The sequence below is a fragment of the Leptidea sinapis genome, chromosome 22 (genome assembly GCF_905404315.1).
Source record: "Leptidea sinapis chromosome 22, ilLepSina1.1, whole genome shotgun sequence".
Lineage (NCBI taxonomy): Eukaryota > Metazoa > Arthropoda > Insecta > Lepidoptera > Pieridae > Leptidea > Leptidea sinapis.
The window spans coordinates 12,224,392-12,249,739 of NC_066286.1; the positions used below are offsets into that span (position 1 = coordinate 12,224,392).

A 25,348-nucleotide genomic window follows, 5' to 3' on the forward strand; every position below is an offset into this window, starting at 1 on the left:
TATGGAATAAATGGCTTATTATTATTATATATTATGCACAAACGTGATGTGCGCCAACTGTCATGACTGAAACTCGCCATGGCCGCGTGCGTAACCGCATCGTCCCTCGTGAAAAATGTAGAACACTAAGGTCTTAAATTGATCAATCGCCTGCAATACTATGTACATACAAGTTTTAGGGCCGAGTCTTTCAGAAGTTATCTAGGTTTTCCAAAAAAATACGAGTTAGTACGAGGGCTGCACTAAAAGTATCGGGAATGGAATATTTCCACTGTTCCTGTCATATTAAAATCTTTTTAATTGAAAACTCCATGGTTTTAAAAATCGAATACCATTTATTTATTTAAAAAAAGATTCTCGGTCTTGTGACAAGGCCTTTTCAAACTTGTTTAGTCGTTGAGAAAATGGAATTGACTCGAGAAAATTCTAGAGCGATGATTTATTATGACTTTCGAAGTGGTTTAACACAAAAACAGCGTATTGACCGGATGATTTCTGCATTTAGTGATGAAGCCCCGTCCAAAACCAAAACTTATCGCTGGTTCGCTTAATTTCAACGTGGACGTGTCAATCTCAGTGATGATCCCAGTCAAGGTCATCCAAAAACTGCAGTAACCCTTGATGCTGTGCGTAAGCTGATTGAGGAAGATCGACATGTGACATACCGCGAAATTCAGGCAACTTTAGACATTGGCATGAGTCAAATACAAATAATCTTGCATGAACAATTAGGTGTAAAAAAGTTGTTTTCCCGATGGATACCGCATTTGCTCTGTGAAGAGCAAAAAGCGGCTCGCGTTACTTGGTGCGTCAGAACTCTCGAAAGATTCCACGCAGGATCCTCAAGTGCTGTATACAACATCGTATCAGGTGACGAATCCTGGATATACGCGTAGGAACCCGAAACAAAAAACCAGTCACGAGTTTGGGTGTTCGAAAATGAGTTAAAGCCAATAAAATTGTTCGCTCACGCAGTGTTGCAAAAAAAATGGTGGCCACGTTTGTCTTCAAAACCGGCCATGTTGCGACTGTTCCTCATGAGGGACAAAGAACGGTTAATGCAGAATGGTATGCTAGCATTTGTTTGCCACAGGTCGTTTCTGAACTCTGTAAAGAGAACTGCATCATCCTCCATCACGACAATGCGAGTTCTCACACCGCGCACAGAACAAAAGAGTTTTAGAGCAAGAAAACAGAATTATTAGACCATCCGCCGTACAGCCCCTAAGCCCTAATGATTTCTATACTTTCCCTAAAATAAAGAATAAATTGCGTGGTCAGAGATTTTCATCAACTGAAGAAGCTGTGGACGCCTACAAAACGGCCATTTTGGAGACCCCAACTTCCGAATAGAATGGTTGCTTCAATGATTGGTTCCACCGTATGGAAAAATGTGTCAACTTTCGCGGAGAATACTATATATACATATATATACTATATATATACTACTACTATAATAATAGTACAGCCTAAATTAAATTATTATTATTATTTTTATTAATTAGCCTAACATTTGAATTAGCAAAAGAGGTGTGCTCCTGTCTGGTGAGTATTCCCTTCAAATCATCCAGTTTTGTAGCCACTATGTTTATTCTTATTTGAAGCTAACTAGGTTTTGATATTCGCTGCTTCGGTGACCTAGGTAATCTAAAATATATCCAACATATGCAAAAAACCTGCAAGTGTTGATGTATTAACAGTGATGTTACAAGAAATAGAATTATTTGGTGGCGACTTAATACACGAATGGAATTAAATTCTAAATCTTTTAAGCATCAAAATGTTGTGTAAGTCCAATCACAGCTTTTTTAATAATTAATAGGAATTTGTTTAAATGAAAGAAAACAAAATTCAGTAATAATCTCTATAATTATTGTAATATAAAAAGTGTAGGTAGATATTCAACCTTTGGAATAGACAATAGATATCCTCTTAAACATAACAAACACAGGCGGGCGCCGGCGGTCGTAGCCCGCGGTAGGGCTCACTCCACGGTCGGCTGACGATCGTAAAAAAATATCAATTTGTAACTCAACCGCCCCACCGGTCTACTAACGCGACTACCACGCCCCCTATTTATCACCTTACAATATATTGTGATCTAAGAAAATAATATTTTCGTCTCATGCCCGTTAGATGGCGCTGTAATTAATCTTCTATAGTCTCGCGTTGATGGCCAAGATTGACACAAAGCTGTGCAAAGTTAAGGAGACAACTAGCAACGACAAATTACAGAATCATACAGAAGTCAATAAATATGGCATAATTTGCGATTATATGTAACCCCGAGGTACGTCCGAACATAACTTTGCACATAAATATTTAGCTTATGAAGCTAATCCTTCTAAGAAGTCCGCTACAAGTCGATACACGAAGGAATAATTGAAAGGAATTGCACTTGAGAACTGTCTCACGTTGGCACTTCGTCTTATTATGTTATTGTACTCTATTAGAATTTCGAAAGGGCGATCAGAAAGCAGTTTTTGCTGCGACCAAACTTGACGAGCCAAATTTGAATAATTTATAATCCAAATAAACACAAAGAAACATCCGTATGATGCATAACTTCAAATAACCCCACAGTTTGGACCCAGCATTACAAGCGAATTTGGTCAGATAGCAATAGTAACTACACATCAGCGTTAAACAAAACGGACACAAACATCGAAATATTAAAAATTCTCTACTTATTCAATCACGGAATTAACATTAAATAATCAAACTTAGTTTATAAGCAGTTTACAGCCGGTAATCTAATGATCAGAAAAGTACAATATACATATCTTATTATTACATTTATTCAAAGACACAAAAGCAAATTCACTAGACCTTATTGCCACTCTTAAATTATTGCTACGACATAAACATACGCCACTACGTACAATATATTGTAAATAATCAGATACAAGATTCAGTTAACAAAATATTAATATTATTGCATATTATAACTATAAATGAGAAGAAGGGGTTCTTTGTGGATTATTGCCATGCTTCGCCAATTGCGCATAGATAATAGATAGATACACATTCCACCGAAATCTTTCAGCTTTTCGGTCGATAGACACACGTAGACTAAGTACTTTCCCACCACTGTTCTGCTCTATGAGTCGATGAACTCATGAGCATCTGTATCGGAGCATAAATCACTTTAGAAAATGCAAACAGCTGCTGTATATATATGTATATATATATTTGAAAAAAAATTCATCGCATCGAACGGTATTACGTTCGTAAAAATACCAAATAAAATCATGTTACAGTTTCTCACTAAGGCACAATTTGAATATTTTTGAACTTTATTAAATCTAAAATAAACGGCTTCGTCTCCTCGTGATATGAGGACTCACTAGCTTGTTCTACGAATTTAAAACTTTAATTTACTTCGACACATAAAACTTTAAATAAGGTACATTTATATCAATACATTCGATTTACAACTAACACTGAAATCACTGTAAAAATATTTTAATAACAATAATTACATTCTTACATGACGTGTAATATTATTTCCTATCAATAGTATATTCAATCATGATAGTACATTACTTTCATACATCTCACTGCTAAAAGTATTATACTAAATTAGTAATATATCTACGTATAAAAATGGTAGTCGACAAATTCATTTGTCGTTATATAAAATTATATGTATATTTATTTATTCTATATTAATGCAAAAAAATGTTCAGTAAAGGAAAATAATAATTAATTGGCTTAATGAATCTTACCTCGTTATATTATTCTATTTGTGAGTACCAAGGTATTAGTAGTTTTAAATTGTTGTTGAAGGTCCATGTTAATAATTAATACTTAGGTATGTTTCGTTTTACATAAATGTGTGCGTATGTACTTTTGAAAAGCATGCTAGGATCTGATAAAGTTCTTAATACATAATGTATATATTATATTATGTTATTTGTCTCACGCAATCCTCGATGGTTTGTCTTCACTTAGTGTTTGTATATACATAGTAGGTATGTACATAATATGATTATAGCTTATCTATCGTATACAAAGCGTTTTGCGTAATTTTAGCTTACGACTAAATTTCAAGCTACTATTTTGCGCCTCCGTAACGAGTAGATAGGTACCTACTGTTCATGACCAATGCCATATTTGTATTAATCTTACTTGATCAATATAACGTTGAATATATCATTTTCAAAATTTTTTCAGTGAAAATCTTACAAATGCCGCTGCCCAAATTTATTTTTTGCCACACTGTTATTTTCACGTGAAACGGAAGCTTAAGGGTACGTTCAGACTTCGAATGACAATCGTTAACAGCGCGTTGAACCAAAAAATTAAGATAACAGCAAAGAAGTTTCATTATGTTACACCTTTTTAAGAAGTGACTATTTTAGCTGGCAGCAAGAGGCATTTTGATTTGTAAAAAGAAAAGATAATACGTAGGTTTTCATTTGGTGTTTAGCCTCAATAGTTCCTTCATAATTTTCTTTATCATAAAGTTCATGTTGTGAATGTTGAAACGGAAATAGAGAAGTTTAAATACTTGTCATATCCCTCAGAGCACAATATCTGGTTCACCTGAGGCGCCTAACGCCTGCGGCCTGTCACCTGAACGTAGGCCACAAACCAGATTCTTCCTCATGTTCTATCATTTACTATTTTTACAGGATTTATACTGGCTCAAAATAGAATTATAATTATGAAGTAAGCAGATTCCGAATCTTGCATTTTTAATTGTTAAAATTCTGTCATCAGAGAGATAAATTGAAGATTATTGCAAAAGTTTGAAAAAATATTTTTTACATAGCTACCTACCGATAGAATCCAGCAACATATTTATATTCATAGATAGTATATTATAAGCTATCTTTTTAATGATGTGTTTGTTGGGTTAATCGTGTATGACAAACACAGAAATAATAATGTTAGAGCTTGCAGCGATCCGAGTTCTATAGAATATTATTATTCTAAATATATTCTACGCCGTTGTTTCATATTGCTAAAATTGTTTTGATACTGTACCGATAAATTGTTAAAGCTGGTCCGATATATCTAATTCTCATTCATTCGAATATCTGCCTCGTATCCTCGTTGAAATATTCTTGTTTATTTCCGAGTTTTGACTATAAAATATCACACACAATACGGCCATAGCAGTCAAATATAATTCGCGCGCAATCTGAATGCTATGAAACCTTGTCAAATTAATTCAAGAAAGATAGTAATCGAGCCAATCGTTACAATATATCGGCCTTACAAATAAAATTGGCATAAAGTTATAACTAAGCATAAACAAAGAATATGGAAAATGTTTACAAATAGATATTTTGCTTACGAATTGTTTATTCGGACGTATTACGTTTCCCGCGTTTATTTGCAAGGCAGCTTGTCATTCGGAAAACTTCAGAATTATCATTGTATTGACAGTGTTGTCAATGATATTGTAAACATTTTGCATTTTCTTTGTTTATCATCAGTTATAACTTTATACCAAGTTTATTAGTAAGGCCGTATAAGTTAAGTTAAGTTAAGCTGGCGCCACTTGCACTTGCTACACTTGGAACATTTGCGGCGATGCATAACTAAGTTATAATATTTTCCAACATTAAACCTGTGAAGAGTATGACAAACAATGACAGCCGTGGTGCCCAAATACGTTTAAATTTTTTATTATTTTTTTAAATATAACAATATTTTACTTACTGAATTATCAAAACATTTGAAGTTCTGCGGTATTCGTAAACTCCATATTAAAGAAACAAGAAATTTCCAATGAACTCCAAGGTCAATTTTAATAAATGTAATGTAAAACTTTGTAATGTATATATATATATATATATATATATTAAGTATAATTAAACATAAGCCGCTTTAACGTTCGCATTACTAAACTCTATACAAACACATCGTCATCCCCTCGCTTGTCGTCGTCGGACCCCGCGTCTCTATTCTATATTTCCCATTTCGATCGCGCACGGATAATAAATAAACTCATTTGCAAAAAAACGGGCGGTTTTAATTTTTTCCGTCCCTTTAGAAAATACAATACCAAAAGAGGTTATAATCATTTGAGAATATTACTGGCAAATTTATGAAGTGTGGTGATGCATAAAAGTTTATTCCAAATTCAAATTTAACACATTGTCGGACAGCCTAGCGAAACTCACTAAGAAAAAAGCGATTCACTCGTACCTAAATAGAAGATGAACACTAGATTCGCTGTCAGGGTATGGAATTGAGATAGCAATAGTCTGTGACGTGTGCTTAGTTATAGTTTTGAACCACGGCAGCTATTGATTGTTGAGAGCCGATGAACCGGGCCAAAAAAAAAATCGCATACGCGAAAGGGATAGTAGATATTGTAGAGTATCTCGCTTACTCTCAACACCAATCTAATTTATGTGTCTCTCTCACATTATTATTGTTCACAATTTTAGTGATGCATCAATTGTTCATCTTCAATCTAAGGATTCACTCGATTGTATGAAACGTGCAGTCATTGATGGATTGACAGATTACGGCTATAATCTTGTAAAAAACCGAGGAAGCCAAAATCTACTACGTCTTAAGCAACTGTTCACTTTAAAAACAGCAGGATTATATCTACGTAGTCGCCAATCGCGATACCTCTAATTACTACTATTTTCTTTCATACTAAACTAAATTTCAGTTTTTACTTAAGCGTCTTATTTTGTAGTATTTACATACTCTTTAGCATTTAATTGCGTGTCGTGGCGGGAATCGTCGAGACTGGTTCCGTCAGTAGAAGGCCTGGGTTTGGAGGACTACCATGCACAGAAGCTCGAAATGACCGCTTCCTGGCGGACTAGTTATTAAGAAATCACAAATCGTCTTATGTCGACCTCAAAAAGACTATACGAAGTGCGAGGTGTGCAAACCAGCTTATCGACTGTAAGGAGAAGGCTTCTCGCTGCCAGTATATATTACACAGAAAATACTTTTTGCTTATTTATCTTAAGTATTGTGATGTTGTATCATCATCATACCACTTACTACTTACAATTATGAAATAATCATAAAGATGCCAGTGAATCAGGTTATTTTCTTAGATGTCCGTTTTTTTTCACAAAAGAGTGTATATTTATAACGTAATCTTTATGTTGTAGATTATATATAGGTAACTGCTGTTTATGAAGAAGTAAAAATAGTATTAGGATGTTTTGATTAATCTGTCCGGCTTTGGTAACTTCAACAATGTAGGTATCCCTTAACAGTACCTACGGCATTGAATAACATTAACTCTAATAACTGCAGATATGAAAAACACTGCTATAAGGCATATGTGGTTTGCTTCTATAACTATATTGCGTTTACATTATCTTTCTACGTTCGATTCTCTAAATTGAGTATCTTTGGTGTTATTAAACAAATTGACAAATACTTTTGATTAATAATTATTAAAGCGTTTTAAGTGTGGTGTTCTCATGTCCTCCCAAATAAAATTGACATCTCGTATAAGGAAAGGAAAATAAACGAAAATAATATATACATAAAAATTAATGTATTCTATAATCAATAACATAGGTTACACAAATAATAAAATTAAATGAAAACAAATTTATACATATTTACTTAACTCAAATATAAAAAGAAAACAAATTATACACGCTATCAACACAAGATTCTACTAAATATGAAAGGATAATAAAAAACATTATTTTTACAATTTCACTAAAACTCGTCCTGCTCCACTTAATAAATTGATAATAATTTGGTCTCAATTTTAGGGATTCTGAAGTTGAGATTATTCTACGAGCCGATGAACCTTCTCGCACACGGGGCTTGAGAAAAGGTAACTAATTACATACAAAATATAATTCTGATAAGTTACACTAACGAAATTACCCCTTCGCGGCCCACAATTGGACTAAAACATAAGTTATTGAAACAATAAGCAACAGACAAACGGATCTGGAATTTAAAACGTAATTAACACATTAACAAACAAAAAATAAAAAAAGTTCTTAAATGCGAGTTTCAAAACGAATGATACTAAATAAAATTTTTAAAGAAATCACCAATATTAATTAATAACAAACACACCGGTCTGTTGCAAGGCACTTCTTATTTGGCAACGCAGATCTAGACCTAGTGGACCTAGAGTTTTAGCTCGTCGTAGCGGGCACGCAACCTAGTTGTTGTCCGACCTAGCCGCCAACTGGGTCACGTCCTAGCCGCCAACTGGGTCACGTCCTAGCGGCCAACTGGGTCACGTCCTAGTGGCCGAACTGGGTCACGTCCTAGCGGCCAACTGGGTCACGTCCTAGTGGCCAAACTGGGTCACGTCCTAGCGGCTAACTGGGTCACGTCCTAGTGGCCAAACTGAGTCACGTCCTAGCGGCTAAACTGGGTCACGTCCTAGCGTCCTAGATTATGGTTAAGTAAACATCGCTAACTGCGCCGTTCAATAAATAACACAATGTCACAATAAATAACAAATAAAATAATTATAAATAATTTGTGCATTAGTAAGTACCGATTTTGTATAAAATAAAAATTAATAAAGGTTCGCGGCCGAGCGCGCGAGGTTGCCAACATACATCTATCTATATATATTGTGATACTGGCGTCTGCTCACACGCAATACACAAACTATGTTTAGTGAGTGTCATATGATGCAGACCATTCCAAGATTTTAATTATTTATTTATAATGTTTTAGCGCCACAGCGATATCATTGTTATATTATTTGAAATGACAAAAGCTTATATTGAACGTTATTAATCATAAGATATATAATATTATATATGATAATTTATAAATAGGGATAGACACGATATCCGAGGGAGCATCACATAACTCGAACTGTTCTTATTGGTCTCATGTTGACAATAACTATTGTTTGACACACGGCGGTGTTGGTTTGTGTTGGTCGGTGTTCGACACTAGACACGAACCATTGAACTGAACACTTCGGTTGTTGTGAGAGCATGTAATATAATATATTATATAAACTATAACATCATTCAATGTTATTTAACTCTGATATCTAATTTGAAATATTCTGAAAAATATTGACACAAAATTTAACTAATGATGACTTAACCGTGATATAAGGCAAAACCTGGAAGTGGCAACACATTGCTCACTTCAGGTGATTGTCTGTACAACAAGTTGTGTATTGCGTACAACAGACCGTGTGAACAGCCGCAGCAGTGGTCAGCCACTAGCAGGTACCTGGAGGGCCACCTCCCACCTCCCACCACTAAACTAACTTAAACTAACTCGCTGCAAGCTCTCCTCACAGCGTCATACGTCGCGATCACTCACTCCAGTTGTTCCTTACTTCGATAATTATCCTATTTCCTTGTCCGCTTAGCTATACATATAAATTAAAATATAGAATGAAAGCTACAGATTTCTTAAACTAAATTATTTACAAGGCATCTGCCTTTATAACAACCGCGTTCTGGTTTATAATGTCGCACCGCGCACGCACCTGCGTATGCGAACTTATTGAGACGCCATGTTGTATAGAAACTTTTAAAAATATGGAATATTTGTGGCACTGCGTCCGAGCGCAATTGATCGACGTTATTTCATCGGGGTGGTAGGCCCGAATGTTCGCTATCGTTCGCTGTCGTTCGCGGCACCGAATCCAATATATTTTTCGACACGTCCGCGCCTACCTTACTATAAACATTCATACAAAACCTATCTGGCACTAACATGTATATTTATTATAAAATGTATAGTAATAGTATAATATATTTACAATCACAACTTAATTCTAATAAACAACCGAGACAAATATAAAATGGTGTTACAGATTCTCTCCACCGGCATCATCGTCGGTTTATTTGCAGTTTTTAGAACAAATTGTACTCTCCGTTATTAAAATTTGAACATTCAAGGCGAGTTGTAATAAGCGTTACGTCGGTTCGATGCAGCCATCGACATGAACCAATTCTGATTCTATTTGAAAACTTTTATTAATTCTACAACAATAGAATGTCGGTCAATTTAATGTTCTGGTAGATACTATCTGCATATATAATAATTTAAAATGAATTAAAACGCGTTTTAATACTACTTTACATTATAAGTTTGACACCAATTTAAATTAATCTCATTTGCGAGTCATCCGTGACCAAGTAGGCTGTAAATCTGTAATGCATGCCAAATATTGTTAAAAATCTATAATCAAGTTTACGTTGTTATTATTATAGTTTAATACGCATTTTAATCCCTTTAAAACGAAGTTTATGTGATAATTGCTATCTTTCTAACAATCCCATATAAAGAACAATCAACGATCGACATACAACCCTTGAACATTGGTTTGTCTGCGCGCACTTTTTTAGGCTCAAATTGTAACCACAGACTTCCAAGTAAACTTAATCACAATAATTACAGTAGTCATTGAAATTTCATAAAAAGCTTGATTGGTGTATATGTATATATATATATATGTGTGTGTATATAATAAAACTTTTGTAATATTAAACATCAAATTAATACTAATGAGATAATTTTAAAGGCAGTTTTCATTGAATATTATGACGTTACAACTATCACTTTCATATTACATAGTTAATTATTTCATATGACAAAACATTTTAATTTAATTGATCTATTATTATAGTATGTACTAGCAGACGCGACACACTTTATTAAGTCCAAATAAAAAACAATTTCATTGATTTTATGAATTTGTTGAAAGCCATTGTAAATAAACAAAGTAAAGAAGTAATTTGGATTTTTGTTATTGTTATGAAAACATAGTAAGATTTTGTTCACAGTATTTTTGATAATTTTTAAGGTATTATTTATAGCTAAGATATCTAGAAATTGATCAAATAATCTCTATGAAATGAAAACATATTATTAACAATTTCACTTAATTACATATTTGATTTTAAAAAACAATTCCATATTGTTCGTATTAATGAATTAATCATATTATTAATAAAACATGACAAAGTACCATACTGCATTAATCCTAAATATTTTTTCACGAAATACAAATCCCACATTCATTTTGTTGCTAAAATACTTTAAAGATTTTAAGTTTATTATTACTTTTTTGCAATAAAATACTTATTGCTCTGTTGTCGATCTGTTATGTGTGGTAATAAGTATCTGTCAAAGTGACATTGGTATGGTCAAGCTCGGTTTCAGTCATAAATATCAGAATAATTAAATAAATTAGAATTGAAGGAGAATTAACTAAGACACACAGAGTATCAAACAGATATATTGATTAAAAACTTATAGATTTATTCATTACTGAGAAATTTATAATTTAAAATAAATATTTAAAATATGGTGCTTCAAAAATATAATAAACCTCGCTCGACTATACTCAGTTAACATGGAAATCAAACTTCCACATACCTAACATTTGTAGACATATGAAGATGTGTTCTTAATATTTACTGAAGCGAGCATCTCAGCGAATTATATGCGTATTGGCTTTTTGTGAGTTTAAAGTATAAACTTTATGTGTAAACGATAATCAAGAAACAAAATATCGGAACAAGTTTTATATTCTGAACACGTCTTCAAGTGGACTGTTCTGTCTGCTGCATTATTTTAACTTACAATTTTAATTGCCAAAACATGGAATGTTTTCTTCGAATAATTAATGTTTTACGTTGATAAATCCTTTTTCCTTGTAAAATTTTCAATAAATTTTTTAAGTGGGTAATGCTTATTCAAAAATGCTGGATATGATAATAAATGAGCTTAAAAACTATGGACATCAATGATCCCAATAGCAGGACATACATTATTGCTCAGCATTTGTACATTGTTCTACGACATCGCCTATGTGTTGGTCCACAAATATATCCGGCAATTCCAAGTTCATAATATGTTAATTCACACCTTATTGCGTAGTATACATCGATATGCTCTTCCAAGGCCAACATTATATATCGGGTCACGTGAGTCTCGTCTTGATCTCGGTTGTTCATTGTTTGTTCTGTATTAGTCATTCTTTCTTTACAGTTTTGAGAAGTGAGATAGCGTATCGCACGTACTGTACAAGATGCCGGAACGTTGAGAACAGAGTGAGGGGTCCGCATTTACGATCAACTGCTATGAACAAATCTGAAAAAGATAAAAATAACTTATTTAAACAACTATTATATTTAGATCTTTATCTGTTCTTCTGATGGTAAGGTATGAGTATATATTTTTTTATACAAACGACCATACGGGTCACCTGATGTTGAGTGATCACCGCCGCTCACATTCTCTTGCAACACCAGAGGAATCAGAAATGTTATTTCTCAACTCATGTTCCTTGAAATCGTTATTCAATAAAAAATAAACATAATATCCTAGTTTGTGTGATGTCGTGTGAGGAGGAAATCGGCGGCAGAAATCAGGTCAAACAGCTCTTCGGAACACTCCTCGTAATAAATGCGGTAGAAGATAAACAATGAGGCAATGGCAAGTGATCTAGCGATTCACAGAGCACAGGATCCCGACAATTTTAGCAGGTCATACTTGATATGACAGCAATACTACGCATGATGTGGTTGGCCCTGCGCTTTTCTTTTAATATTTATAAGTGGGGTCAAACGGGCGAGAGGCTAACATGATGAGGAGTGGTGAGGCAGCCGCCCATGGACATCCGCAACACTAGGGGTCAAAAGATGAGTTGCCGGCCTTTTATATGTTAGTAATAAGCCGAGAGTATGCTCTTTTCTTGAAGGTCCCTAAGTCGTATCGTTTCGGGAAAACAGCAGTCGGTAATCGATAAGTGGCTGTACGAGGCGAGAAATTTCTTGACAAACGCGCGATCGTGGAATGACAGATGCGGGTGGTATTTAGCATTTCGACGTAATGTCCATTGGTGGACTTGGACAGTTAGTGGAGTGATCTCGAATCGTGAGGATACGACAAAGGGAGACTTTTTAAGCGGTAAAAACACAAACTCGTGTCTTCTTAGGGTTGAAATGGACTTAGTCAGCCCGATTCCGAGACTTTGCAAAGCAGTCTCGATTTCAGACACAAGATTGTCCCGGTTCTCGTCGACGCTATCTGTACTGTACTGTCTGCTATCTGTATAGCAATGCATAATGCTAATTTGCAGCATAACATTGAACTAAGCCTGACAGAACTCCTTCGGCGCGAGACCATTTAGCTTTTTAAAGCCCATAAACTTCGGCCGGCTTGAAGTATTTGCCTTGCTGTCCAATACTAGGCAAGGCATTAAAGGGAGAATGTTGTTCGAGAGCAGTGATACGATAAATGCGGTACTTTCTATGTTTTTGGGACAGACAATTTCGTTTAATATAACGTGGAACATGTACTTGTTCTTTTACATACTTTCATAAAATAAACCCTAAGGGTGAATTTTTGATAAAGGAATGTAGTCCTCACCGATTCTCCTCCCGATAATAAAAATAGCCTGATATTGTTAGTAAATAAAAAGTTGCTGTCTATCTAATTCTTTCTGCCGAAGTCACACGTCATTAGCAGCGCGTGGTGCGCCTGCGCGGGTGTGTCTGTGTGTACACGCACCTTGGTTGGCCCGCAGGCGGCACAGCGAGTCGGCCTGCTCCCACAGGTCGTGCGCCACGTACAGGAAGGTGTAGTAGCGCGTCAGCTGCAGCAGCGCGTGGTGCGCCTGCGCGGGTGTGTCTGTGTGTACACGCACCTTGGTTGGCCCGCAGGCGGCACAGCGAGTCGGCCTGCTCCCACAGGTCGTGCGCCACGTACAGGAAGGTGTAGTAGCGCGTCAGCTGCAGCAGCGCGTGGTGCGCCTGCGCGGGTGTGTCTGTGTGTACACGCACCTTGGTTGGCCCGCAGGCGGCACAGCGAGTCGGCCTGCTCCCACAGGTCGTGCGCCACGTACAGGAAGGTGTAGTAGCGCGTCAGCTGCAGCAGCGCGTGGTGCGCCTGCGCGGGTGTGTCTGTGTGTACACGCACCTTGGTTGGCCCGCAGGCGGCACAGCGAGTCGGCCTGCTCCCACAGGTCGTGCGCCACGTACAGGAAGGTGTAGTAGCGCGTCAGCTGCAGCAGCGCGTGGTGCGCCTGCGCGGGTGTGTCTGTGTGTACACGCACCTTGGTTGGCCCGCAGGCGGCACAGCGAGTCGGCCTGCTCCCACAGGTCGTGCGCCACGTACAGGAAGGTGTAGTAGCGCGTCAGCTGCAGCAGCGCGTGGTGCGCCTGCGCGGGTGTGTCTGTGTGTACACGCACCTTGGTTGGCCCGCAGGCGGCACAGCGAGTCGGCCTGCTCCCACAGGTCGTGCGCCACGTACAGGAAGGTGTAGTAGCGCGTCAGCTGCAGCAGCGCGTGGTGCGCCTGCGCGGGTGTGTCTGTGTGTACACGCACCTTGGTTGGCCCGCAGGCGGCACAGCGAGTCGGCCTGCTCCCACAGGTCGTGCGCCACGTACAGGAAGGTGTAGTAGCGCGTCAGCTGCAGCAGCGCGTGGTGCGCCTGCGCGGGTGTGTCTGTGTGTACACGCACCTTGGTTGGCCCGCAGGCGGCACAGCGAGTCGGCCTGCTCCCACAGGTCGTGCGCCACGTACAGGAAGGTGTAGTAGCGCGTCAGCTGCAGCAGCGCGTGGTGCGCCTGCGCGGGTGTGTCTGTGTGTACACGCACCTTGGTTGGCCCGCAGGCGGCACAGCGAGTCGGCCTGCTCCCACAGGTCGTGCGCCACGTACAGGAAGGTGTAGTAGCGCGTCAGCTGCAGCAGCGCGTGGTGCGCCTGCGCGGGTGTGTCTGTGTGTACACGCACCTTGGTTGGCCCGCAGGCGGCACAGCGAGTCGGCCTGCTCCCACAGGTCGTGCGCCACGTACAGGAAGGTGTAGTAGCGCGTCAGCTGCAGCAGCGCGTGGTGCGCCTGCGCGGGTGTGTCTGTGTGTACACGCACCTTGGTTGGCCCGCAGGCGGCACAGCGAGTCGGCCTGCTCCCACAGGTCGTGCGCCACGTACAGGAAGGTGTAGTAGCGCGTCAGCTGCAGCAGCGCGTGGTGCGCCTGCGCCGGCACGGCGTGTGCCAACGAGCAGTACCCGCTGGACGTGCCCGACGTGCCCGAGGCAGACCCCACGGAGCCCGCCGACCCGGAGCCCGCGGGGGACGGGGTGGGAGACAGGGACTCCGCGCACGCCGGCTGTGGACATGTCGACAAGATGTAATGGCAGTAATTGAAAAGGAAACTTTGGGATCATATAGAAATACTTTGCAAGATGTCCTAGGCAGGATAATGCCAATTAATAATTTACCAGTGGGAGGCTCCTTGGCACAGGAAGCAGGCTAGATTATGGGTACCACAACGGCGCCTATTTCTGCCGTGAAGCAGATAAGTGTAAACATTACCGTTGTTTTTGTCTGAAGAGCCTACCTTGTGAAATTACTGTACAAATGAGACTTAACATCTTATGCCTCAAGCTGACGAACGCAATTGAAGTGCTCAGAATTTTTGAGATTTTCAAGAATTCTGAGCGGCACTGCATTGAAATGGGTCAATTAATTATCATTAGCTGAACGTCCTGCTCGTCTCGACCCTTATTTTCATTAAAAAAAATGCCGCCACCTTTATCTTCTAGTTTAGGGACAAATTGAGAAGATTGTTTTTTTTTAATTCAAATATTTTTATTCATCTTAGTATTCTAAAATCAGTTACTATACATCAAAAAATAATGCATATTCACATCCCTCAGGCCTGAAAAGAATTGGCGCAATTAATGGGCTACGTATCTTCTCACACTTAAGGCGCTATAGTCCTAAAAAGTAATATCTTTGAAAATCTACTTAAAATACTTCAACGAATACTACGGTTCCAATTTTTTGACATGTATAATATCATTTCTTTATCTAAATTATTGCAGTTTCGAAAACACGATTACGAAAAAAAATCTCGATAGATTTATATTTTGAAAAACAGGCTTTTTTATATGAATTGTTTTATATTATCATAAAACTATGATGGCTATAAACACAAAACTTATTTTATTCGATATTTTAGTAGTATTTATAAATATGCCTCGTGGGTTTTATCAATTCGCTTTGTGAATTATTTTATATTAATTTTTTCGTAATAAACCAAACGCGACGCTGCTGCATGCTCGCTCATGCCAATGCCAGCAGTACGCCCGTGACCAGTGTCAAGGACGGTACTGTGTTCGTTTCTCTCGAGCTCACATTACGTAAGATTTTAGCAAACAAGTACAAATCGGGAATCGTATTAAAAAAATGATGATGATGCGACAGCGTATTTATTAAATGTACGTAATTTATTTTAGTTATTTTGAATATTATGCCACGCGGGATTTTTGTGTGTATGTACTTTAGGGAAGTTAGATGAATCCAAGATGGCCGCCTCGCAAAATTATGATTACAACATTATGGGTATCGTATCCGAGGTTCTAGAGGGTGCCGAGAACGAATTTGGGATCATTTTTGAAATCCAAGATGGCCGCCGCACAAAATTATGATTTCAGCAATATGGATATCGTGTCCGAGGTTCTCGAGGATGCAGAAAACGATTTGGATTTCAAAAATGTTTTAATCATAAATTTGCGCGGCAGCCATCTTGGATTTAAAAAATGATCCCAAATTCGTTCTCTGCAACCTCGAGAACCTCGGATCCGATATCCATATTGATGAAATAATAATTTTGCGCGGCGGCCATCTTGGATTTCAAAAATGATCCCAAATTCGTTCTCTGCTCCCTTGAGAACTTCGGATACGATATCCATATTGTGCAAATCATAAATTTGAGCGGCGGCCATCATGGATTTCAAAAATGATCCCAAATTCATTCTCTGCACCCTTGAAAATCTCGGATTCGATATCCATATTGTGGAAATCATAAATTTGAGCGGCGGCCATCTTGGATTTCAAAAATGATCCCAAATTCATTCTCTGCACCCTTGAAAATCTCGGATTCGATATCCATATTGTGGAAATCATAAATTTGAGCGGCGGCCATCTTGGATTTCAAAAATGATCCCAAATTCATTCTCTGCACCCTTGAAAACCTCGGATTCGATATCCATATTGTTGAAATCATAATTTTGCGCAGCGGCCATCTTGGATTTAAAAAAAAAACCTGCACAATACAAGGCTAGTAGGGAAGATGTTCTACTTACTAGCGGCCGCGCGCTAAACCTGCACGATACGAGGCTAGTAGGGAAGCCCGAGAGGAAGCTCAATCGGTGTCAATCGCTCTCTCCCTTGAACAAAAACTTCCTCCTCTTGAACAAAAACACCTCAAATTTCCGTGACGCTCTATTCCGTTTCATTTGTAAAAATTTTACCCTCACGCACCTAAAGAAGTTTCACTTCAAAATGCATAAAAATATCACAGCATTTCGTACTCTTGCGCAACTATAAGTTTTATAAAATATTACGCGGTCCTTCCGGGGTGGGGTCGTTGACCCGCATCGCTCGGCTCGTGTCGACCGTATATCTAACGCTATAGATATATACGTTCTAGCGCTTTTTGCCTAAAGTGTTGGGAAAACCTCGCCTTAATACAAATACTTATTGAAGTGGTGAAATAAATAATGGTAGTGGTAGCAGGATCAACTGACGCGTTCATAACACGAGCAGTTGAAGTTACCAATAATATGACAACATGAAATAGTTGATACGATTTGGAAAAAGTCGCCAAAGAATGACAGGACTGTAGCAGTTGGGGCCCCATAAACCAGGGCTCAGAGACAGGCGTAGTTCTATCGATATCTTTTATTTAAAGGTGCAGTCATAAACAGGCTACAAATATTTTAACTATCAGAACACAATGAAAGCAGTGTATTGTTATCTTACAGAACTATGCTAGACAATCGATAAGTTAATAAAAAAGAAATGAAGAAATGCCACATACCCAATACCGTCTAAAATGTAACAATCTTGATTTTATTAAATTTTATATCATTTCATTAGTAATAATTTTTTACTACAGTTCAAACGTAATAAAACTAAATTCGAAGTGGACCACTTTTGTTTTTATTACGACATTGATGTACGAATCACTAATCCTTAATAAATCCATAAATATTAAATCATACCTTCTGTTGATACTCCTGTACAATCTTGTAGTACTCCCTCACTTCACCGTTATACATCTTGAACATGCGCAGGTACAGTAGGGACTGCACGCGGAGACTGTAAAAACGACCCGTGTTTTATTTCACTAAAAAAAATTGAAACGTGTAGTTCCCATACAATTATTTGAATGTTTGGTGGTATCTTCGACGACTAGTTCTTTCCTCATTCAAATTTTACAACCGTATCATAACAAATGTAGAAACTATTGATAAAATAAACCCAAACCTAGCCAGTAGTCTTATTTACGAGGTTAAGGTTAAGTCATCAAAGATTTTCAAAATAATAAAGGGCCATCCATAAATTACGTCTTACAAAGGTCACAGGTCACATTTATGGGGCAGTCTCCCTATATAATTATATTATTATTATTTATTTGATACCTAATTCCATATTTTACATAATTTTCTCTAACTAGTCTTTCCGCCACATTTCGGACAATGCTATTGTTACACCTGACAACTCTAGTAATGATTGCAATCCGATTTCTCCGAACAGCATTAAATGAGTCAACCCTATAATATTGAGTATACATCTCAGAGGCTCTACAGAATCTAACTCTATGTTGTGACATCACATATTTACAACCAAATGGAATGAACTTCTTTGCGCGGTAATTTCAGGACGCAAAGAGAAGTTAACGGAAGTCGAAATAACAATATTCATGCGGCGCTGGATGTAACGACTCACCTGAGTATGTCCAGCTTGCTGAAGGTGGAGTGCGGCTCTCCGCCGCGCTTCCTGGCGTCGGAGCGGAACCGCTGCGGCATGGAGTGGATGGACTTGATGTACTCGATGGTCTCGCGGTAGATGGTGAACGCGCGCTTGGTGTCCAACTCCAGCTCCAGCAGGCGCCCGGTCAGCACGAAGCACAGCACGGACTCCAGGTACAGCATCACTCGCGGAAGCGGTTCCTGTTCCATCTTCTCGGCTGCCAGCCGGAGTCGCTTGGCCTCGCTCAGGTAATACCTGGACAAAATGTTTTAGTACAGTGCAAGTAGTCACACTGAATACATCCTGCTGTGAGCTTTTGGTTCCATGTGCATTAAAAATCTTATGCATTAAGTACAGGCCATATACCCGTACTTGTACTTTTAAATGAGAAAAGTCCTAGGGTTTCATAAATTGTGTATGGTTTTATGGTTGTATTGATAAAATATGATGTGTTAAAATTTATTTTCTAAAAGGCTTCTCAAATAAACAGACTTCATTTAACTTGGACACGAACCTGTGGTCTCTCTCGTCATCCGCCATGGCGTCTGCGGGCAGCTGCTCGAAGTACGAGTAGTAGATAGGGCTTCGCCCCGAACCCGCGCCCACCCGCTCGTGATTTGTCGCCGCTACTTCAGTCTGTAAACCACAAACCCTAATAAATATAGTGTTTTAAAGGCACGGCCGATTATCAACATTTCTTTATTTTTAGTGTTTTAGTCATGGAATTGAACATGAAAGTAGATTACTATAAAACATTTTATGTACACCTTTACTTTTATCTGTCATTTATACAGCCACGACCACTACTATAAGTACACACTTTATTGAGTCAGTCATTGAAAAAGTTTTTATCTACACCCATGCTTTAAATCCTCTATTAAAGATTCTGAAACAGTTAACCAACATTAAAACACCCAATGTCGTAATAACCATTAGATCATCCAAACGAGTGTTGTAATGTACTGAATTTCAAAACAACACTCCTTGGTTTTTTTTTGATCCCTTCATGCGCAAAGAGTTTCAACAAACAGCCACATTCTAATTGCTCGATGCGTGGAATCTGTATGAATTTCAAAAAAAGTACATTTTCGTTTACGTGCGTTCCAAGGTTATTCGATACCCCGCCATTTTTCTTGAAAAAATGAGCGATTAAGTTTTGACAGTACACCGCCGGATATTTTAAACGTTGCAAAAGAACATAATATTCAAGTGAATTTTTATAATTTCACTATACAAAATGAAAAAAAAACTAAATAATTCTTCAATAATGCTATAACAAATAATTCTTTCATCACTACTTAGTTTATTTGTATATAATCAGTAATGGATGAAATTAGGTTACTACTAGGACTGGCTGTTTTAATGTTAACAGTAAGTTAACTGTTTCAGAATCTTTTAGAGGATTTATATTCTGGGTGTAGATAGTCTTGTATGCAACTGTTGATAATTAGGTATTAAAACACTCATGTGATATACTCACATTCGTGTTTTAATACCCCTTACTCGTATTACACAACAGTTGCATAAATAACTATTACTCTAGGCCTAAGAAATCATTGTCTATCGTACTTAAATGTCGCCAAACAAGCACAATTTTTTGCCGCCACAGACAACTAAATCTAGGTTATGTATGCTAGGTTGTGGTTTCGGTTTGTTTAATGATTGTATGCAACACGTTGCACATAAGGTCAAAAAATCCTCGTGGCGTCATTCATTGCGACGTTCGCCTGGGGCTCATATACCAACCCACACCATTCGTGTTTTTTGACGTCGGTGACGTTGGATAAAATACTAAAACAAATTGCTGCAATGCGAATTTTCTTAATACAATAAGTATTATATGAGATACAAGAACAATGATAGTCTTCTCCTATCTAAATCGGATTCCACGCGCCATTTTTCAGACATTCTGACTTTTTGATGGGATTAGTTTTCACATCACGTATAAACCCAGTAATAACCCAAACAGTAAACACTTTCTGACCAACAGAGTCGTTCATATATGGAATAGATTGCCTAAGGATGTGGTTAAATCAAAATCTGTTAATCAGTTTAAGAATAGACTGGACAAACATTTGGATAGATATGGCAAATGCTATAGACGCATCAGCGAAAGCTGCTTAGTCTATTATAAATAATAATAATAATAATAATAATAATAATAATAATAATAATAGTATATACCTAATATACTTTTGTATGTGATCACCAACGATTATGCTCTCTTAAAGGAATCATAATATAAAAACGAGTCCAGCCTTTACGGTGGTAAGACGAACTCTTGAAGTTACCTCTATGTCATTTACAAATACTGTGTCCACAATTAAGTTGTGAGAAGTGTCACGAGTCACCTGGCCGTGGGCGGGCGTGGCGGGCGGCGGCGCCGGCCTGCGCGGCGCTCGCAGCGTGCGGACCAGCTCGGGCCGCAGGCGGGCCAGCGACACGCTCACCGGCACGCTCACCACGCGGGGGCGGCCACGCCGCGCGGCCGCTGGGGCAGGAGGACGAGTTATATTACTTCAGTAAGGCAGTACGCGTTGAACCATTTAGTTACCCCTTTTCATATCCGGCTCGAAGGACCATGAAAAGGGGTTAATATCCGGCTTGAAGGTCCATGAAAAGAAATTACTATTCGGCTTGAATGACCATGAAAAGGGGTGCACTAAGGGATAGGTATATAATGATTGTTATGATAATATTTATTTAATCAAGGCACTAAATTAATCGAGGAGACGTTAACTTTAATTAATCGTTCTTGTGAGTACGCGAAACTCTACTTTTAGTAACGCAAAATTCTCAACACCACAGGATATTTGTAACGCATTCGTTACTCATTTCTCTTCTGTGTACTCGGATAGCACTCGGGCGCCTGTGTCGGATCCGGTTACCTTGACGGGAGAAACTAATAATACGTTAAACCATATAGTAGTAACGTGAAAAACACATTTCGGTTTCAATTAAAAAATTAAAGAACAACCAAGGCGCAGGCCCTGATCTGGAATTTTTTAAATGGAATAAATAAAAAATAGATGGAAACTCGTAAAATGTAGCCTGTATAACAAACTTTTATCTTGGTTTTCCTGTTACTTGTCTGCCAGATCCCAAACAGTGGTAGTGTGTGAGCACCAGTCGGATGCTTTTCAAGTGACATTAGGAGATCCTCAAGGCTCACACCTAAGTCCTATACTTTTTTAAATTTTTATACATGATTTAGGTAAGATAATCAAAAACTCCAAGTTTTATTTTTTCGCCGATAATTAAAAAAATTTCGAGAGTAATTAAGAACGCAAATGATTTCCACCTTTTGCAAGAGGACTTAACAAGAATTTCTCATTGGTCATTTGCAAACCAGCTACCATTAAACATCGATCAATGTATACATATAAAATTTACGAGGAAAAAGTCACCATTGGAAATTAAATATAGTATAAACGGAGTTGAACTCGAAGAAGTATGGCTTATTAGAGATCTGGGCGTGATATTAGATAGACAACTAAATTTTAAAGCTCATCTTGAACTAATTGTAGATAAATCGTTTAGAATGCCTGGCTTCATTTGGAAAAATGCTAAGAAATTCAAAAATACTCTTGCTTTAAAAACACTATATGTGTCTCTGGTACGTAGCCATTTAGAATATTGTTCAACTGTATGGAGTCCTCACTACAAGTGTGATATGCAAAGACTTGAAAAGATTCAAAAAAGGTTTATGTTTTTTATGTGTGTCCATCAAAACAAGCTACATCAATTACAATCATATTATGAGCGCTTACCGAACAAATGTAGGGTTCCACAGTCCTTTAACTCGGATATACAGTCAACATAATGCATGGTTCAACGACATAGATGTTGATCTACATAATATATGTTTAATTAAGTTCAAAAGAGCGTGTTATTAAACTAAGTTTGGAATATGAGATAGAACACTAATATTTCAATATTTGTTGTATCTGTAAATTTTAATAGAATATATTTATAGATATTCCTTTTTCTTGTAATAACCTTAAGCAATAGCGATGTAGATATTATATATGTATATCATTATATATTATCCATGACATGTTCTTCTCTACCTCTGTTTACAACTAGATAACTAATTTGCTGTGTTTACCCATAATTGGATGTTCACTATAGTTTTTAAGTTGTGTATATGTATTCTTTAAGTTTCTGTGTACTATCTGTCGGTAAACCTTATTAAATAAATAAATAGATTGGTTACAAAAGTTAAAATGGTTAAAATGACAAAACGGACCGGCCCTGTAATAGTGAATGGTAACTAGGACCGGCCCGATCAATGGTTAAACGCGTATTGCCTTTCTGAAGGCAACACATGGCTATAAATAATTAATTTTATCTACTAAGCAATATTTGTAATAAAATGCTGTTCGATGGATTTACTTCGAACAATTACATTTATATCTCTTTTCAAAGTATTGTTTTCATATCTTTTATACTAAGCTCAATGGTAGCCATCATGATATTACTTCATCAGGTCGTGCAAATATAGAATTGAAAGGTAGAGAGAGAGATAGAGGCTTAGAATATACTATCGTATACGACCTGACAAGTCGGTGATACGTGTGATTTAATATTCCAAATACTAAGGAGCTGCTAATACTAGGTGTAGCTAGAAATACACAGCATTTACATGACGAATTTTCATCGAATTAAGCACGGTTATAAATATGCAAATTTAATTGCAAGTACAACCCACCATTTTAAATTATTTTCGCTATTGAACAGGCTTTATATAATAATGAGCAAAACCTTACTATAACTGTCGCGTTTTAAAACGGAGGGTTTTATGCTTTTGTTTGTACTTTTTTAACTGACGTCGAAAAAGCTCTTGTATAATATAAATGTATCTTGATTAGACACAGACTTGAGTTGCTGTATTTCAAACCTACCATTACACAAGGAGTTAGGAACTGGACACTGCAAAAATCCTACATCTGCTTCAGCCCTTTCCGGCGCTATTCTTTCAACTCTTTCGACGGATATCTTCTTATCACTCGACAATCGATCCAGTTTGTCTCCCCCTATCCGGTCTATTAGCATCTTCTCATCGGGCTTCCTCTCCGACGATATCCTGTCCCTCGACATTGATCTATCAGACATGCGATCGGGCGATATAAACTCGTTGGACAATCTCTCGTGTAGCCGGTCAGTTGAAAGTCTCTCTTGTCGATGTTCTATCGACAAACGATCTTGTCGATGTTCTGCCGATAAACGATCTTGTCGATGTTCTGTCGATAAACGATCTTGTCGATGTTCTGTCGATAAACGATCTTGTCGATGTTCTGTCGATATACGATCTTGTCGGCGTTCAACCGACAACCTCTCTTGTCGGTGTTCAACCGACAACCGGTCTTGACGTCGCTCGGTTGACAATCTCTCCTGCAGCCGGTCTGAGGACAATCTGTCCTGGATACGCTCGATAGATAGTTTATCCTGTATCCGATCCGTCGACATTCTTTCTTGTATTCGGTCGTGTAAGCGTTCAGTCGAAAGCCTCTCTTGTAACCGATCGGTCGACAATCTATCTGGCACCCGATCTGTTTGTAGACGTTCGTTGGAAAGTCTTTCCTGCAGGCGGTCTGTGTGTCTCTCCGGTAATCGGTCACTCGAGAGCCTGTCCGGAGGTAGGCGGTCGGTGGACCTACTTTCTGAAAGTACCCGCTCTGGCATGAATCGGTCTGGGCCTATCCGGTCTGGTAACCGATCGGCCGAGGTTCGCTCCACGGGCCTGCTGTCGTCCTGTCGGCGGTAATCAGACCTCTCTGTAGGCACTCGCTCTTGTATCCTCTCGTTAGCGATCCTCTCGGCCTCTCGTTTCCTGGTGTACGTCTCCGGCTCTTGCGGTGGTGACACCCGCGCTATAGCTTCTTCGTTCCGTCGCTCCGTCGACCGGTCTCTGTGCCTGCGGTCGTCGTCGTCCGCGGCGGACTCTGGCGTCATTTCAATTATTGTAACTTGACCTTTCCCCTTCCCACCTTTGCCCTTGCCACCCTTTCCACCTTTCCCTCCACCTTCGTCTCCTTTGCGGGGTGTGAAAACCTGAAAATAAATGTATAATGAAAGATGGAACAGTTGTGATCTATTGAAAATCAGATAGCGTAAAATTCACAGGCAATACCTTTCGAAAAATAAATGTCTTCGTGTCCTGTAAAGGCTGATTGACGGGAGGGTCTGGTTCGGGCTCACTGTCTGCCGGCGCTGGTGACAGCGGCCTCGTCTTCGGAGGCCGCCCGCGTTTCTTTTTCGGGGGCCTCTCTTCGGAGGTTCTCGGCTTGGGAGGTCGCCCACGCTTCACGCCTGAGCTTTGTGATGCACTTCCCGCAGATAGTCTTGGTGATTCTTGAAGACGGTTCTAAAATATTAAAAAATAGAAATTAATCATAATCATGTTAACTACTACACAAAAATGATTATAATGATACCAATAAAACCAAGAATTTGCACGCCAACAACGGTGACCCAACTGTTTTTATCATTTATTTACCTAACCATAAATGAATATTTATGTATAAAACAGTAGATATGATTTCATTGTCGCATACCTAAAGTATTTTAAGACAAATACGTATACATGTTGCGAGAAAATAAAAACCTAATACTTCTTATTAAACT

At 38.4% G+C, this 25,348-nt stretch overlaps 1 protein-coding gene across 1 annotated transcript; it reads right to left on the reverse strand.

Moving 5' to 3' along the window:
- Positions 1 to 1,850: 1,850 nt before the first annotated feature.
- Positions 1,851 to 23,646, reverse strand: LOC126970866 (AF4/FMR2 family member lilli). The gene is made up of 6 exons (XM_050817015.1): positions 23,626 to 23,646; positions 19,236 to 19,357; positions 18,698 to 18,976; positions 17,971 to 18,067; positions 14,828 to 15,068; positions 1,851 to 12,045 (listed from the first exon to the last, which is right to left on the reverse strand). The coding sequence occupies exons 1-6, from the start codon at positions 23,626 to 23,628 to the stop codon at positions 11,927 to 11,929; spliced, it is 861 nt and encodes a 286-aa protein (XP_050672972.1). The 5' UTR covers positions 23,629 to 23,646; the 3' UTR covers positions 1,851 to 11,926.
- Between the last annotated feature and the right edge of the window lie 1,702 nt (positions 23,647 to 25,348).

What these genes read in the sequence shown, in the direction of transcription:
- LOC126970866 (XM_050817015.1), bottom strand. An exon ending in AGCAAGCTGGACATACTCAG is followed by an intron (nt 18,068 to 18,697) that starts GTGAGTCGTTAC and finishes TCGTTTTTACAG; the next exon opens with TCTCCGCGTGCAGTCCCTAC. An exon ending in CCGCCTGCGGGCCAACCAAG is followed by an intron (nt 12,046 to 14,827) that starts GTGCGTGTACAC and finishes TATCTTTTTCAG; the next exon opens with ATTTGTTCATAGCAGTTGAT.